The following is a 13,929-nucleotide window of genomic DNA, read 5'->3' on the forward strand; positions in this document are numbered from 1 at the left end:
ACTGGAAACATCACTATCCAGCAAAACAAATTCAACAACATCACCTGCAGGTGACACAACATTAGCAACAGCAAACACAATTCCTATAACAGGAGCAACACGCACAACATCACCTGTGCTGCTCAGCAGGTGATTTCATGTCAGCCTTGAGAAGTGTGGATCTGAGTGACAATAAGGCCAGGTTTGGAATAAAAACAGAAAGTGCTGGAAATACTCAGCAGGTCTGGCAGCATTTGTGGAGAGAGAAGCAGAGTGTCATCAGAATTGGCAAAGAGAGCGTGCTAATGATGTAGTGAAAGGCAAAGCATCTCGCTTTGTGTTACATATGATTATATTATTTGTAAAGAGCTAGGAATTAATTGTTATGGGTAAGTGTGCTCCAGGCAGCCACATGCACTGCTGCACTGGAGTCATGTGACATGTAACACTACACCAGTCTACAAACAGTCCTCAACAGGCAGCATGGAAGCTGAATGGAATAAACAAAGAACTCCAGCCTTTCAAAGTATAAAGTGTGATTATTTCTCACTTATCGGAACAAGACGACATAACACTCTATCTCCCACTGACTCCCCGCCACCTCTTTTACCTGTGGGTCTCCAGCACTGTTCTCTCTCAGGCTCACTCACTTAATCTCCTGCTGAGGCATTACTACAATATTTCATAATTCATTAGAAAAAGGTGTAGAGTCAGAGGACTGGCAGATAGCTAACATAATTCTTATTAATTAAGAAGGGGAACCGAACATGCCCAGGGAATTATAGACTCGTCAGCTTAGTATCGATGGTCAGTAAAATAATGGAATCCTGACTGAAGGAGAGAATGCTGTAGATGTAATTTTTCTGGATTTTCAAAAGGTTATGATAAAGTGGCCCATAATAGACTAATGACTAAGATCAGAATGCGGGGGCGAATGGCAGAATGGATCGTTAGCTGGCTTCAAGACAGAAAGCAGAGAGTGGGAGCAAAGAGTGGCAGAAGGTGGGACATGGTGTTCCACAAGGATCGGTGTTGGGACCATTGCTGTTCACAATTTACACTAACGGTTTGGACTTTGAAATAAGAAACACTATCTCTAAATTTTTGGATGATACCAAATTGAGGCCGGGAGTGGGGAGGGGGGGGGGGGCGGGGTGGAGGGGCGGCAGTGGGGGAGATAGTCAATACAGAGGAAGACTGCAGTAAGTTACAGGAAGACATTAATAAACTTGCAGAAGGGCAAATAATTGGCAAATGAAGTTCAACACACATAAATGTGAGGAAGTACATTTTGGTAGGAAGAATAAGGAGGTCACTTATTACGTGGAAGGTGCGAGTCCAGGTGGGGTAGAGGGACAAAGGGATCTCGGAGTACAAACACACCAATCACTAACAGCTGCACCACAGATTAGCAAGACAATTTTAAAAAATCAAACCAAGCACTAGGCTTTATTTCTAGAGGGATAGATATGAAAAATAGGGAAGTTATGCTAAAACTATATTGAACCTTGGTTAGACCACACTTAGGGTACTGCGTGCAGTTCTGGTCGTTATCATTGTAAAAAGGATGTCGAGCAGGGGGTGCAGAGAAGATTTACAAGGTTGATACCAAAAATGCATGAATATGCATATTAGGAAAGGATGAACAGGCTGGGTCCCTTTTCTCTGGAGAAAAGACTAAGGGATGACCTAATAGAGATCTTTGAAATTAAGAAAGGTTTTGATTGAGTGGATGCAGAGAAAATGTTTCCTCCTGTGGGGAAAAGCATAACTAGAGGCCATCAATATAAGATAGTCACCAGGAAAACCAGTAGGGAATTCAGAAGAGACTTCTTTACTGAAAGAGTGGTGAGAAGGTAGATGGTAGGGGAATTGAGGGGATGTGGTAGGGAATATGGGATTAATGTAGGATTAGTATAAATGGGTGGTTGTTGGTCGGCACAGACTCGGTGGGCTGAAGGGCCTGTTTCAGTGTTGTATCTCTAAATAAATAAATAAAATAAAAAATAAAAACAAATAAAAAAAGAATATGGAACTCGCTACCACAATAAGTGGTTGAAGTGAATAGTATAGATGCATTTAAGGGGAAGATAGAGAAACATATGAGGGAGAAGGGTTAGACGATTTGACGATAGATTTAGATGCAGAAAGATGGTAGGAGGCTTGCTTGGAGTGTAAATGCCAGTATAGACTGGCTGGGCCAAATGACCTGTTTCTATGCCGTATAACCTATATAACCCTGTGTGACTTGTCTCCTTCCGAACTATTTGGAGCCAGAAGGCTCACCCGGAGCAATGCACTACCTGGAAGGAGGGGAGCATCACTTGCACTTACCTGGCTGTTTGCCTGGAAAAGCAAAACAACTCACCATTTGTCCGTGGTTTCCTGACTCCCAGCTGCAGATGGACTTGAAGGGTCTGGAAGAGACAGACTACTCCATCATGCTGACCTCAACTGCCAACCATGGGATCCAGGAGATCTCCATGTGTCCAGGCTGGCTCCTCTGAGGAAGCAGGAGTACAATGTCCACTTCCATGAGGAGTCTCTACATCCCGAGAGGAACCTGGTTCCTCTGGGATCCTGCTGCTGCTGGTCAGCACAAAGGAGCTAGGTGGAGCTGGCGAGGCTGGACAGTGCATGATACCATATGGTGTAGGACGGGAGACTCTGCTGAAAACGTCACTGATTTAAGTAAGAAATTCAGTTTTCGTACTTTAAAAAATCTAACTCTCGATATCATAGAATCAAAAAATCTACACAGCAATTAACGCTCCATTAATGAAATGTACATTTATATTTTATATAAATGTGTGCATGATGGCACCAACATTTAAAAGGGTACTGTCTTGATCAAAAAAGTTCAATTGATTTGTGTGCAGATAGAACACAAAACTTGAATAACAAATTCAAACAGAAGCTTACATTCATATAGTGACTTTAACATAAAGAAAAACATCCCAAGGGACTGCACAAATGGAAGTTGGTAGGGAAAGGATATGAACCATGGAGTGAGAAATAAGCTGGGGATGACGAAAAACTGGCCAAAAATATGGGTTTTGAGAAGACTTTTATATGAGCAGAGATCGATGGATGTGCAGAGAAGGTTAGGGGGAAGAGTAGAGCCAATTCCACCAAAGGATTCACCACTGTTGAGGTAAAAGAAGGCAGTTATATATATATATATAAAAAATAAAAATCAGAGGACTGGAGGATGTCATGGAAGGTAATTATAAGGCTTTGAGGATGTTTTAGAGATACTCCACCACAAGGCCATGAAGGAACTTGATTAGATTGAGTAATTGAAATTTAATATGCTGTGAGGCAAGGCCAGTGTGGTGGGGGGGGGGGGGGGGCGAATGGGATTTAGTACAGAACAGGATATAAGTTGCTATGTTTTGGACAAGTGTGAGTTTGTGGAGGATGGGAGGGCATTTGAATAATAGAGTTTAAAGGTGACAGAAAATGGATAAGGATTTCAATGGCAGAGGGGCTGCAATGTTAGAGGTGGAAATAGGTGGTGTTGGTGATGGTTACAACATAGGGTTTAAAACTCAGCTCAGTATCAGATAGAATACCAAGGATTCACAGTTTATTTCAGTCTGCATTAAGTGGGAACGGGACTGAAATCAGTGCTTGGAGTTGAATGGGTTAATAAGAGACAGCCAACATGGATTTGTTAAAGGCAAATTGTGCCTGACTAACCTGATTGAATTCTTTGATGAATCATCAGAGCGGATTGATGAACTTAGTGCAATGGATGTTGTATACATGGACTTTTAAAAGGCATTTGATAAAGTGCTACATAACAAACTTATTTGGAATATAGAAGCACTTGGGATTAAAGGGACAGTGGTAACTTGGGTACAATATTCACTAAGCAATAGGAGTGAGAGAGCAGTGGCTGATGGATGTTTTTGTGATAGAGAGAAGGATGCTGTGGGGTCCCCACATTATTTTTCTTGTTTTATCCATAAATAGCCTTGACTTGGATATGGTCTCATTTGTGTCATAAGACTTGATGATTCTAAGGGAGCGCAGTATATGGCTGCCACTTTCATCTTTGACTGTCCCCACAGCATGGCATACAGTGATAGCACACAATGAAAGAGTATTCCCATACTCAGACCATTGGCAACAATTCAAAAAACTGTGCCTGGAAGGAATTAAAGAGGAGGCATAGTCTGGGGCTTGAGGAGGCAGCAGGTGCAGAGGGTTAACAGAAGTTTTGTTCACCCAACTGTGGGGTGCACAAAAACATGCCATTATCTTTCAGTGTCCGATTTATTGAGCAACTTACGAATCACTCCAAATATTATGTGTCCTTCTCGAACAAACAATTGAATCTGTCACATTAACAGCTGGTAGTATTATTAAGCAATTGTTTATGTTGCATAAGTATATTATAATTTGAACATTTTGTGCAATGATAGGGCTTTAAAGGGGTTAAATATTAAACCTGTATGCTGGCATGGGTATGCAGACATCTGGTATACCTAGAAGGGGGCATGCAATAAAGTTTGGGAACTTCTGTGTTGAACAAGGGACCTTCTACTCCAATTTGGTGCAGAAGAATAATATGCCCCAAAGCAATTTTGATTTCCACTTCAGTCAAGTGTTATGGCAAGCCAAGATAAATTAGCAGCAAATTATGATATTTTATATGATATATGAGCACTCTTGGAGCTAGATTAAGACCAACTGAACAAAATTCCCAGGACCTATCAGTCAGAAAAAATAGATTTTATGCCCATGAGTCCTATCTAGATTTAAATCTAGTTCCAAGAAAAGGACATGGTTTTAATCTAACAAAGCATCAACTTGTTCTCCGGCATTTGAGATTTATAGACTTACCTTTTCTTTCCTGTGGTACTCAGCTATCAAGTTAAAGGGCACAGTATAAAGAGTACTAGACATCACTCCAAAAGCTGTACAGAGGGCCAGCGTGGAGAGAACATTAGGAAAGAGGCCAATCAATCCCGTTCCAAGGCCAAACAGGAAATACCCAACAAAGTACAATCCTTTCAATCCTATTATGGGCAAAAGGACCTTCTGTAAATCTGAAAGAGAATAAGTGGCAACAAAACACTATTGAAGTTATTTCCTGAACAGTGCACGATCCAATATTGTAAATCTACAAATTCTAGAAACCAAAATAAAAACATAAAGCATTGGAAATACACAGCTAGCCATCTCAGTCAGCATTGGAAAAAGAAACACGAGTTCATTTTTTAGATATGAGCCATCATCAGAATTCATCAGAAATCTGAGATCTGATTAGGTATCATACCTGAAATAGGAACCCATTTTCTCTTTCAAATACCGATTGACATGCTTTGCATTTACGCACTTTGTTTGTAAACTAGCATAGAGTTGTTATAAAGATAATACATGCTGAGAAACGATGCTACAAGTCAAGTATACCACCAACTGCAGTTGGATCCAATAACTCTCAAGTGTCACAAGCTGTCCATCCTAAACTGCACACATTCCACAAAAATCAAATGCAAGCAGATACCTTTAAGTTGATGTGAATTCAGTTTCTAAAGTTGCCTATTCCCACTAAGTTTAGGTAGCAAAGCTTTCTCTTAAAAATGTGACAACACAATGGCAAGACATAATTTTTCACGAGAAACATTGAATTGTGATAAATGGCACGTAGGGAATATTTCAAAGCCAGCACAGCATGTCAATAACTGTCTCCTTGAAGTTCCTTTCTTCCTTTCACAAGATAGGTACAAACCAGGAAGGCTATTTGACCCAAATTAATTTATACATGCAGAAAATTATGAAGGGTCATCGGCCCGAAACATTGGGTGGTATTTGATGGAGGCAACAGGGGTCTCACCTGCCAGCTGAAGAGCCAGCAAGAGTCCTGTGTCGCCACTTTTCAGGAAGGCCTGCCACATTATGTGCCAATCAGGCACTTAACTGGGCAGCATAGGGCCTTCTCCAGGATTAAGGACCCCAGAGACAGAAGTACTGCCCTCTGAGAGCTTCTGGCCAATCAGAAGACAGCAGCTCTTTTACTGATCAGTGCCACTGGGGAGGCAGGAGAGCTGCCCCACAGACGAGTCAAGCAACAGCCTGACACAGTCCTACTCACCGAATCATACCATACAGACAAAGTCCCAGCCACCGCCATCACCATCCGCATGGATGTCCTGTCCAATGGCAGGACACACCCAGCAGAGGTGGCAGCACAGTGGTATACAGTCAGGAGGGGGTTGCGCTGTGAGTCCTCAACACTGACTCTGGATGCCATGAAGCCGCATGGCATCAGGTCAAACATGGGCAAGGAAACCTCCTGCTGATTGCCACCTACCGCGTCCCCACCACTGCACCCCCCGCCCCTCACCACCCTCCCTACTCCTCAGCTGATGAATTAGTACTCCTTCATGTTGAACAGCACTTGGAGAAAGTACCGAGAGTGGCAAGGGTGCAGAATGTACTCTGGGTGGGAGGCTTCAATGTCCATCACCAAGAGTGGCTTGGTAGCACCATTACTGACCGAGCTTGCTGAGTCCTAAAGGACATAGCTGCTAGTCTGGGTTTGGGGCAGGTGGTGAGGGAACCAACAAGAGGGAAAAACATACTAGACCTCGTCCTCACCAATCTGCCTCCCGCATATGCATCAATCCATGGCAATATTGGTAGGAGTGGCCACCGCACAGTCCTTGCGGAGACAAATTACTGTCTTCACATTGAGGATACACTCCATCATGTTGTGTGGGACTACTACTGTGCGAAATGGGATAGATTTTGAACAGACCTAGCAACTCAAAACTGGGCATCCATGAGGCGCTGTGGGCATCAGCAACAGCAGAAATGTACTCAACCACAATCTGTAACCTCATGGCCCAGCATATTTCCCACTCTACCATTACCATCAAGCCAGGGGACCAACCCTGTTTCAATGAAGAGTGCAGGAGGGCATGCCAGAAGCACCACCAGGCATACCTCAAAAAGAGGAGTCAACCTGGTGACGCTACAATACAGGACTACTTGCATGCCAAACAGCGTAAACAGCATGTGATAGAGCTAAGCGATCCTATAACCAATGGATCAGATCTAAGCTGTGCAGTCCTGTCACATCTAGTCATGAATGGTGGTGGACAATTAAACAACTAACCGGAGGAGGTGGCACCACAAACATCCCCATCGTCAATGATGAGGGAGCCCAGCACATGTGCAAAAGATAAGGCTGAAGCATTTGCAACAATCTTCAGCCAGAAGTGCCGAGTTGATGATCCATCTTGGCCTCCTCCTGAGGTACCCAGCATCACAGATGCCAGTCTTCAGCCAATTCGATTCACTCCACATGATATCAAGAAATGACTAAAGGCACTGGATACTGCAAAGGCTATGGGCCTTGACAACATTCTCACCACTACCTTTTCAAGGGCAATTAGTGATGGGCAATAAATGTTGGCCTAGCCAGCGATGCCCTCATCCCTTGAACAAATAAAAAAAATATACATGCAATCGTTTGTAAAAATATTCCAGATCTTTACCTCCACTGCTCTTCCAGGAAGTTTATTCCATATGTTGATCATTCTTAATTCCTGACATCAGTCCTAAATTTACATTTTACTGGTTTGAACCTACTTCCCCTCATTCTACTCTTGCAATTTAACTTCAAGCAATATGATGTATTTGCCTTTTCCATACCTTAACCATTATATAAATCTCTAGAAGATCAACTCTCAGATGCCTTCTTTTCAGACCAGACACTAAGGAAACTTTGACATTAAGGATCTAGCTTTTAAATACCTTGATTAGAACACCCCATCAACCTTAAGCCACTATCATTTTGCATGCAAATCCAGTACGCAAACCACTTTGTGCCTGCAATCGAGCGCCAAAGTTAGTCCCCATTCTGTTGTAATGGCTTTCCCAAATCCACGAGGATATTTACAGTGTTCAGGGATTACAACAAGATGACCAAATAGGTAACCTATGTGTAGGAACGGAAGATATTGGTATGGTTCTTAATGAATACTTTGTGTCTGTTTTCACAAAAGAGGGGGACGATGCAGATATTGTAGTTAAGGAGGAAGAGTGTGAAGTATTGGATTGTGATCAACATAGGGATAGAGGAAGTATTATTGGGATTAGCATCCTTGAAAGTTGATAAATCACCAGGGACAGATGAAATGTATTCCAGGCTCTTAAAAGAAGCAGTTGATGTGGTCTACATGAATTTTAGCAAGGCTTTTGACAAGGTCCCACATGGCAGACTGGTTAAAAAAATAAAATCCCATGGAATCCAGGGAAATGCAGCAAGGTGGATACAAAATTGGCTCAGTGGCAGGAAAGAAAGGGTAATTGTTGACGGCTGTTTTAGCAACTGGAGGGCTGTTTCCAGTAGTGTTCCGCAGGGCTCAGTACTGGGTCCCCTGCTTTTTGTGGTGTATATTAATGATTTGGATGTAAATGTAGGGGGCATGATCAAGAAGTTTGTGGACGACACAAAGATTGGCCAGGTGGTAGATAGAGAGGAGGATAGCTGTAGGCTGCAGGAAGATATTGATGGTCTGGTCAGATGGGCAGAAAAGTGGCAAAGGGAATTCAACTTGGAGAAATGTGAGCTGATGCATTTTGGGGAGGCTAAACAAGGGAAAGGAATATACGATTAATAGGAAAATACTGAGAAGTGTAGAGGAAATAAGGGATGTCACAATTAACAGAGAAAGCAGGGAAGAAGCTACATGTTTGATGAGTATCTGGCAAGTAATTAAGGTCCATTCTAATCCTAACGTTTAAAATAGCAAAGTGGTAAACTTAATAAAATATCTATAGAAAAGGAAAATAAAACAAATAATTGAATTAAATAATTAAGTAACTAATTAAAACACATTAAGGATGGCAGGACAGGTATATTTGGATTATTACCTGTGCCACGTGCAAGTTGGCATAGGGCAAATAAAATTAGAGAAATTAATGCATGGGTCAAAGACTAGTGTGGTAGAAATGGGTTTCGGTTTGTGGGGCACTGGCACCAGTACTGGCTGGGGAAAGTGGTGGCTGTACCGTTGGGACGGTCTACACCGGAACCGTGCTGGGGCCGGTGTTCTAGCGAGCCACATAACTAGGGAAGTAGAGAGGGTTTTAAACTGAATAGTGGGGATCAAATTTGGGAAGATATGGCAAATCAAGCAGTAGAGGCAAGGCAAGAGAGAAAGGAGGATATGGAAAATGATAGACAGTGACAGGAAGGGACAGAGCGTACAAATCTAAGAGGAAATCAACAAATAAGGCTAGAGGTTACAAAAATAATAGAAGGACACAAATAAAGGCTCTGTATCTGAATGCACGTAGCATTCAGAACATAACTGATGAACTGAGAGCGCAAATAGAAATAAATCAGTACGATCGGATACCCATTACAGGGACATGGTTGCAGGACGACATAGATTGGGACGTGAGTATTGAAGGGTACATGGCATTTAGGAAGGACAGGAAGCTAGGAAAACGTGGAAGGGGTAGCTCTGTTAATTAATGATGGTATTAGTGCAATAAAGAGGGATGACCTAAGTTCAGGAGACCAGGATAATAAAAGCAGTTTGGGTAGAGATGAGAAATCTTAAAGGCAAGAAGTCACTTGTGGTTGTGGTGTACAGGCCACCTAACATTAACCACATTGTAGGATGGGGTATAAAGGAAGAAATAATGGCAGCTTGTCAGAAAGGTACAGGGATAATTATGGGGGATTTTAACCTACATATAGACTGGAAAAATCAGATGGGCAGAGGTAGCCTAGGTGAGGAGTACATAGAATGTTTTCGGGATAATTTCTTGGAATAATACGTTCTGGAGCCAACCAGGGAGCAGGCCATACTAGACCTGGTAATGTGCAATGAGATAGGATTAATTAATGACCTCATAGTTAAGGCAGCGACCACAATATGATTGAACTTTGCATTCAGTTTGAGGGAAAGAAGAGTGGGTCCTAGACTAGTATTTTAAACTTAAATAAGGGCAATTATGAGGGCATGAAAGCAGAGCTAGCTAAAGTGAACTAGCAAATCAGGTTAAGGGATAGGTCAATAGAGATGCAGTGGCAGACATTTAAGGGGTTATCTCAGAATACACAGAATAGATACATTTCAACGGGAAAGAAAAATTCCAAGGGCGGGACCTGCCATCTGTGGTTAACTAAAACAGTTAAAGATAGTAACAAACTTAAAGAAAAAGCCTATAATTAAGCAAAGATGGGAGGCAGGTCAGAAGATTGGACAGAATAAAAAAAACAGCAAAGAAGGACTTTAGTCCTTTAGATTGATAAGGAAGGTAAAATTAGAGTATGAGAGAAAGCTGGCTCGAAATATAAAAACAGACAGTAAGAGTTTCTATAGATATTTTAAAAAGAAAAGAATTAACAAAATGAACGTTGGTCCTATAGAAAGTGAGTCTGGGAATTAATAATGGATAATAAGGAGATGGCAGATGAACTGAACAGGTATTTTGCATTGGTCTTCACTATTGAGGATACAAGTAACATCCCAGTATTAGCTGTAAGTCAGCAAATGGAAGGGAGGGAGGAACTCAAGAAAATTACAATCACCAAGGAAGTGGTACTGAACAAACTGTTGGAGCCGCGGGCTGATAAGTCTCCAGGTCCTCATGGATTTTATCCTATGGTGTTAAAAGAAGTGGCTAATGAGATAGTTGGTGTGTTCGTATTAATTTTCCAAAATTCCCTAGATTCGTTAGATTGGAAAATAGCGAATGTAACTCCTTTATTCAAAAAGGGAGGGAGACAGAAAGCAGGAAACTACAGGCCAGTCAGCTTCACATTTGTCTGAGGGAAATGTTAGAAGCTGTTATTAAAGCTGTTATAGCAGGGCATTTAGAAAAAGTCAAGGTAATCAGGCAGAGTCAACATAGTTTTGTGAAAGGGAAATCATGTTTAACCAATTTATTGGAGTTCTTTGAGGGAGTTACATGTGCTGTGGATAAAGGTGAACTGGTAGATGGATTGTACTTCGATTTCCATTTGATAAGGTGCCACATCAAAGGTGATTGCAGAAAATAAAAGCTCATGGTGTAGGGGGTAACATTTTGGCATGGATAGAAGATTGGTTAGCTAACAGGAAACAGAAAGTAGGCATAAATGGGTCATTTTCTGGTTGGCAAGATGCAATGAGTGGTGTGCCACAGGGATCTGTGCTGGGGCCTCAACGTTTTACAATTTATATAAATGACTTAGATGAAGGGACCGCAGGTACGGTTGCTAAATTTGCTGATGACACAAAATTAGGTAGGAAAATAACTTGTGAAGAGAACATAAGGGGGCTACAACGGGATATAGATAGGTTAAGTGAGTGGGCAAAGATCTGGCAAATAGAATATAATGTGGAAAAGTGTGAAATTGTCCACTTTGGCAGAAGAAAAAAAAAGAAGCATATGATCTAAATGGTGAGAGATTGCAGAGCTCTGAGATGCAGAGGGATCTGGGTGTCCTAGTGCATGAATCACAAAACGTTAGTATGCAGGTACAGCAAGTAATTAGGAAAGCTAATAGAATGTTATTGTTTATCGTGAGGGTAATTGAATACAAAAGTAGGGAGGTTATGCTTCAGCTATCCAGGGCATTGGTGAGACCACATCTGGAGTACGGTGTACAGTACTGGTCTCTTTATTTAAGGAAGGATGTAAATGCGTTGGAGGCAGTACAGAGAAGGTTTATTAGACTAATACCTGGAATGGGTGGGCTGTCTTATGAGGAAAGGTTGGATAGGCTAGGCTTGTATCGGTTGGAATATAGAACAGTAAGAGGTGACCTGATTGAAACATATAAGATCCTGAGGGGTCTTGACAGGGTGGATGTGGAAAGTATGTTTCCCCTTGTGGGAGAATCTAGAACGGGGTCACTGTTTAAAAATAAGGGATCGTCCATTTAAGATGGAGATGAGGAGAAATTTTTTCCCTCGGAGGGTTGTGAGTCTTTGGAATTCTCTTCCTCAAAAGGCGGTGGAAGCAGAACCTTTGAATATTTTTAAGGTAGAGGTAGATCGATTCTTGATAAGCAAGGGGGAGAAGGTTATCGGGGTAGGTGGGAATGTGAAGCAATCAGTTCAGCCATGAACTTATTGAATGGCGGAGCAGGCTCGAGGGGCCGAGTGGCCTACTCCTGCTCCTAATTCGTGTGACCTTGGAGTGAATGTCCACAGATCCCTGAAAGTAGCAGGACAGGTCGATAAGGTGGTTAAGAAGGCATATGGAATCCTTTCCTTTATTAGCCGAGGTATAGAATACAAGAGCAGGGAGGTTATGCTGGAACTGTATAACTCATTGGTTAGGCCACAATTTGAGTACTGTGTACAGTTCTGGTCACCTCATTACAGAAAGGATGTAATTGCACTAGAGAGGGTATACGGGAGATTTACGAGGAAGTTGCCAGGACTGGGAAAATGCAGCTATGAGGAAAGATTGGATAGGCTGGGGTTGTACTCCTTGGAACAGAGAAGGCTGAGGGGAGATCTGGTTGAAATGTACAAAACTTTGAGGGGCCTGGTTAGAGTGGATGTGAAGGGTCTATTCACCTTAGCAGAGAGGTCAGTGACGAGGGGGCATAGATTTAAAGTGATTGGTAGACAAATTAGAGGGGAGTTGAGGAAAAACTTTCACGCAGAGGGTGGTGATGGTCTGGAACTCACTGCCGGAAAGGATAGTTGAGGCAGAGACCCTCAGCTCATTCAAAAGGAGTCTGGATATGCACCTCAAGTGTCGTTAGCTGCAGGGCTAAGGACCAAATGCTGGAAGGTGGGATTAGAATAGGTGGATTGTTTTTAGGCTGGCACAGACACGATGGACCAAGTGGTCTATTTCTGTGCCTTAAACTTTCTAAGATTCTATGATCGCCCTAGTCTCTCTCAGCACTTTGGGATTGGTACCACCTATCCCAGGGCATCGATTCGTTTTGAGTCCTTTTAACCTGTCTAGGACTCATTTATATGGGTCAATGATTTTGCTTAGATTATCTCCGTTCAGAGAGGGCATGCTACTCATGTCTTTTGTTACCTCCAGGTCCATAGTTCCTACTCCTTTCCTTTTGGCCTCCTTGTCTTGAGAGACAATGGGTAAGCACCTAGAAGTGGTCAGTCATTTGTGGAGCAGCGCCTGGAGTGGCTATAAATGCTAATTCGAGAGTGACAGACTCTTCCAAAGGTGCTGCAGGTAAAGTTGGTTGTCAGGGCTGTTACACAGTTGGCTCTCCCCTTAAACTGCTATCTCTTTTCCTGCCAACTGCTGAGTCTCTTCGACTCACCTCTCTTCAACCCGCCTTTATTGCTGCCCACAGCTCTGGCGATCACTGGCAACTGACTCCCACGACTTGTGATCAATGTCACAGGACTTCATGTCACGTTTGCAAACGTCTTTAAAGCAGAGACATGGTTGGCCGGTGGGTCTAATACCAGTGACAAGCTCGCTGTATAGTACGTCCTTGGGGATCCTGCCATCTTCCATGCAGCTCACATGGCCAAGCCATCTCAAGCGCCGCTGGCTCAGTAGGGCATACACGCTGGGGATGTTGGCTGCCTCAAGGACTTCTGTGTTGGAGATATGGTCCTGCAACCTGATGCCAAGGATTCTCCAGAGGCAGCAAAGATGGAATGTATTGAGACGTTGCTCTTGGCTGACATAGGTTGTCCAGGCCTTGCTGCCATAGAGCAAGGTACTGAGGACACAGGCTTGATACACTCGGACTTTTGTGTTCCATGTCAGTACGCCATTTTCCCACACCCTCTTGGCCAGTCTGGACATAGCAGCAGACGCCTTTCCCATGCACTTGTTGATTTCTGCATTGAGAAACAGGTTACTGGTGATAGTTGAGCCTAGGTAGGTGAACTCTTGAACCACTTCCAGAGCTTGGTCGCCGATATTGATGGATGGAGCATTTCTGATGTCCTGTCCCATGATGTTCGTTTTCTTGAAACTGATGGTTAG

At 42.7% G+C, this 13,929-nt stretch overlaps 1 protein-coding gene across 1 annotated transcript in view; it reads right to left on the reverse strand.

Moving 5' to 3' along the window:
* slc45a2 (solute carrier family 45 member 2) overlaps positions 1-13,929 on the reverse strand; it is a 94,178-nt gene that overhangs the window by 29,654 nt on the left and 50,595 nt on the right. Inside the window, exon 6 of the mRNA XM_068009820.1 lies at positions 4,831-5,036. Within this exon, the coding sequence (XP_067865921.1) occupies positions 4,831-5,036 (206 nt within the window). The remainder of the gene's footprint in view (positions 1-4,830; positions 5,037-13,929) is intronic.

This window comes from Heterodontus francisci, chromosome 1 (assembly GCF_036365525.1).
Source record: "Heterodontus francisci isolate sHetFra1 chromosome 1, sHetFra1.hap1, whole genome shotgun sequence".
NCBI classification, from domain to species: Eukaryota; Metazoa; Chordata; class Chondrichthyes; order Heterodontiformes; family Heterodontidae; genus Heterodontus; species Heterodontus francisci.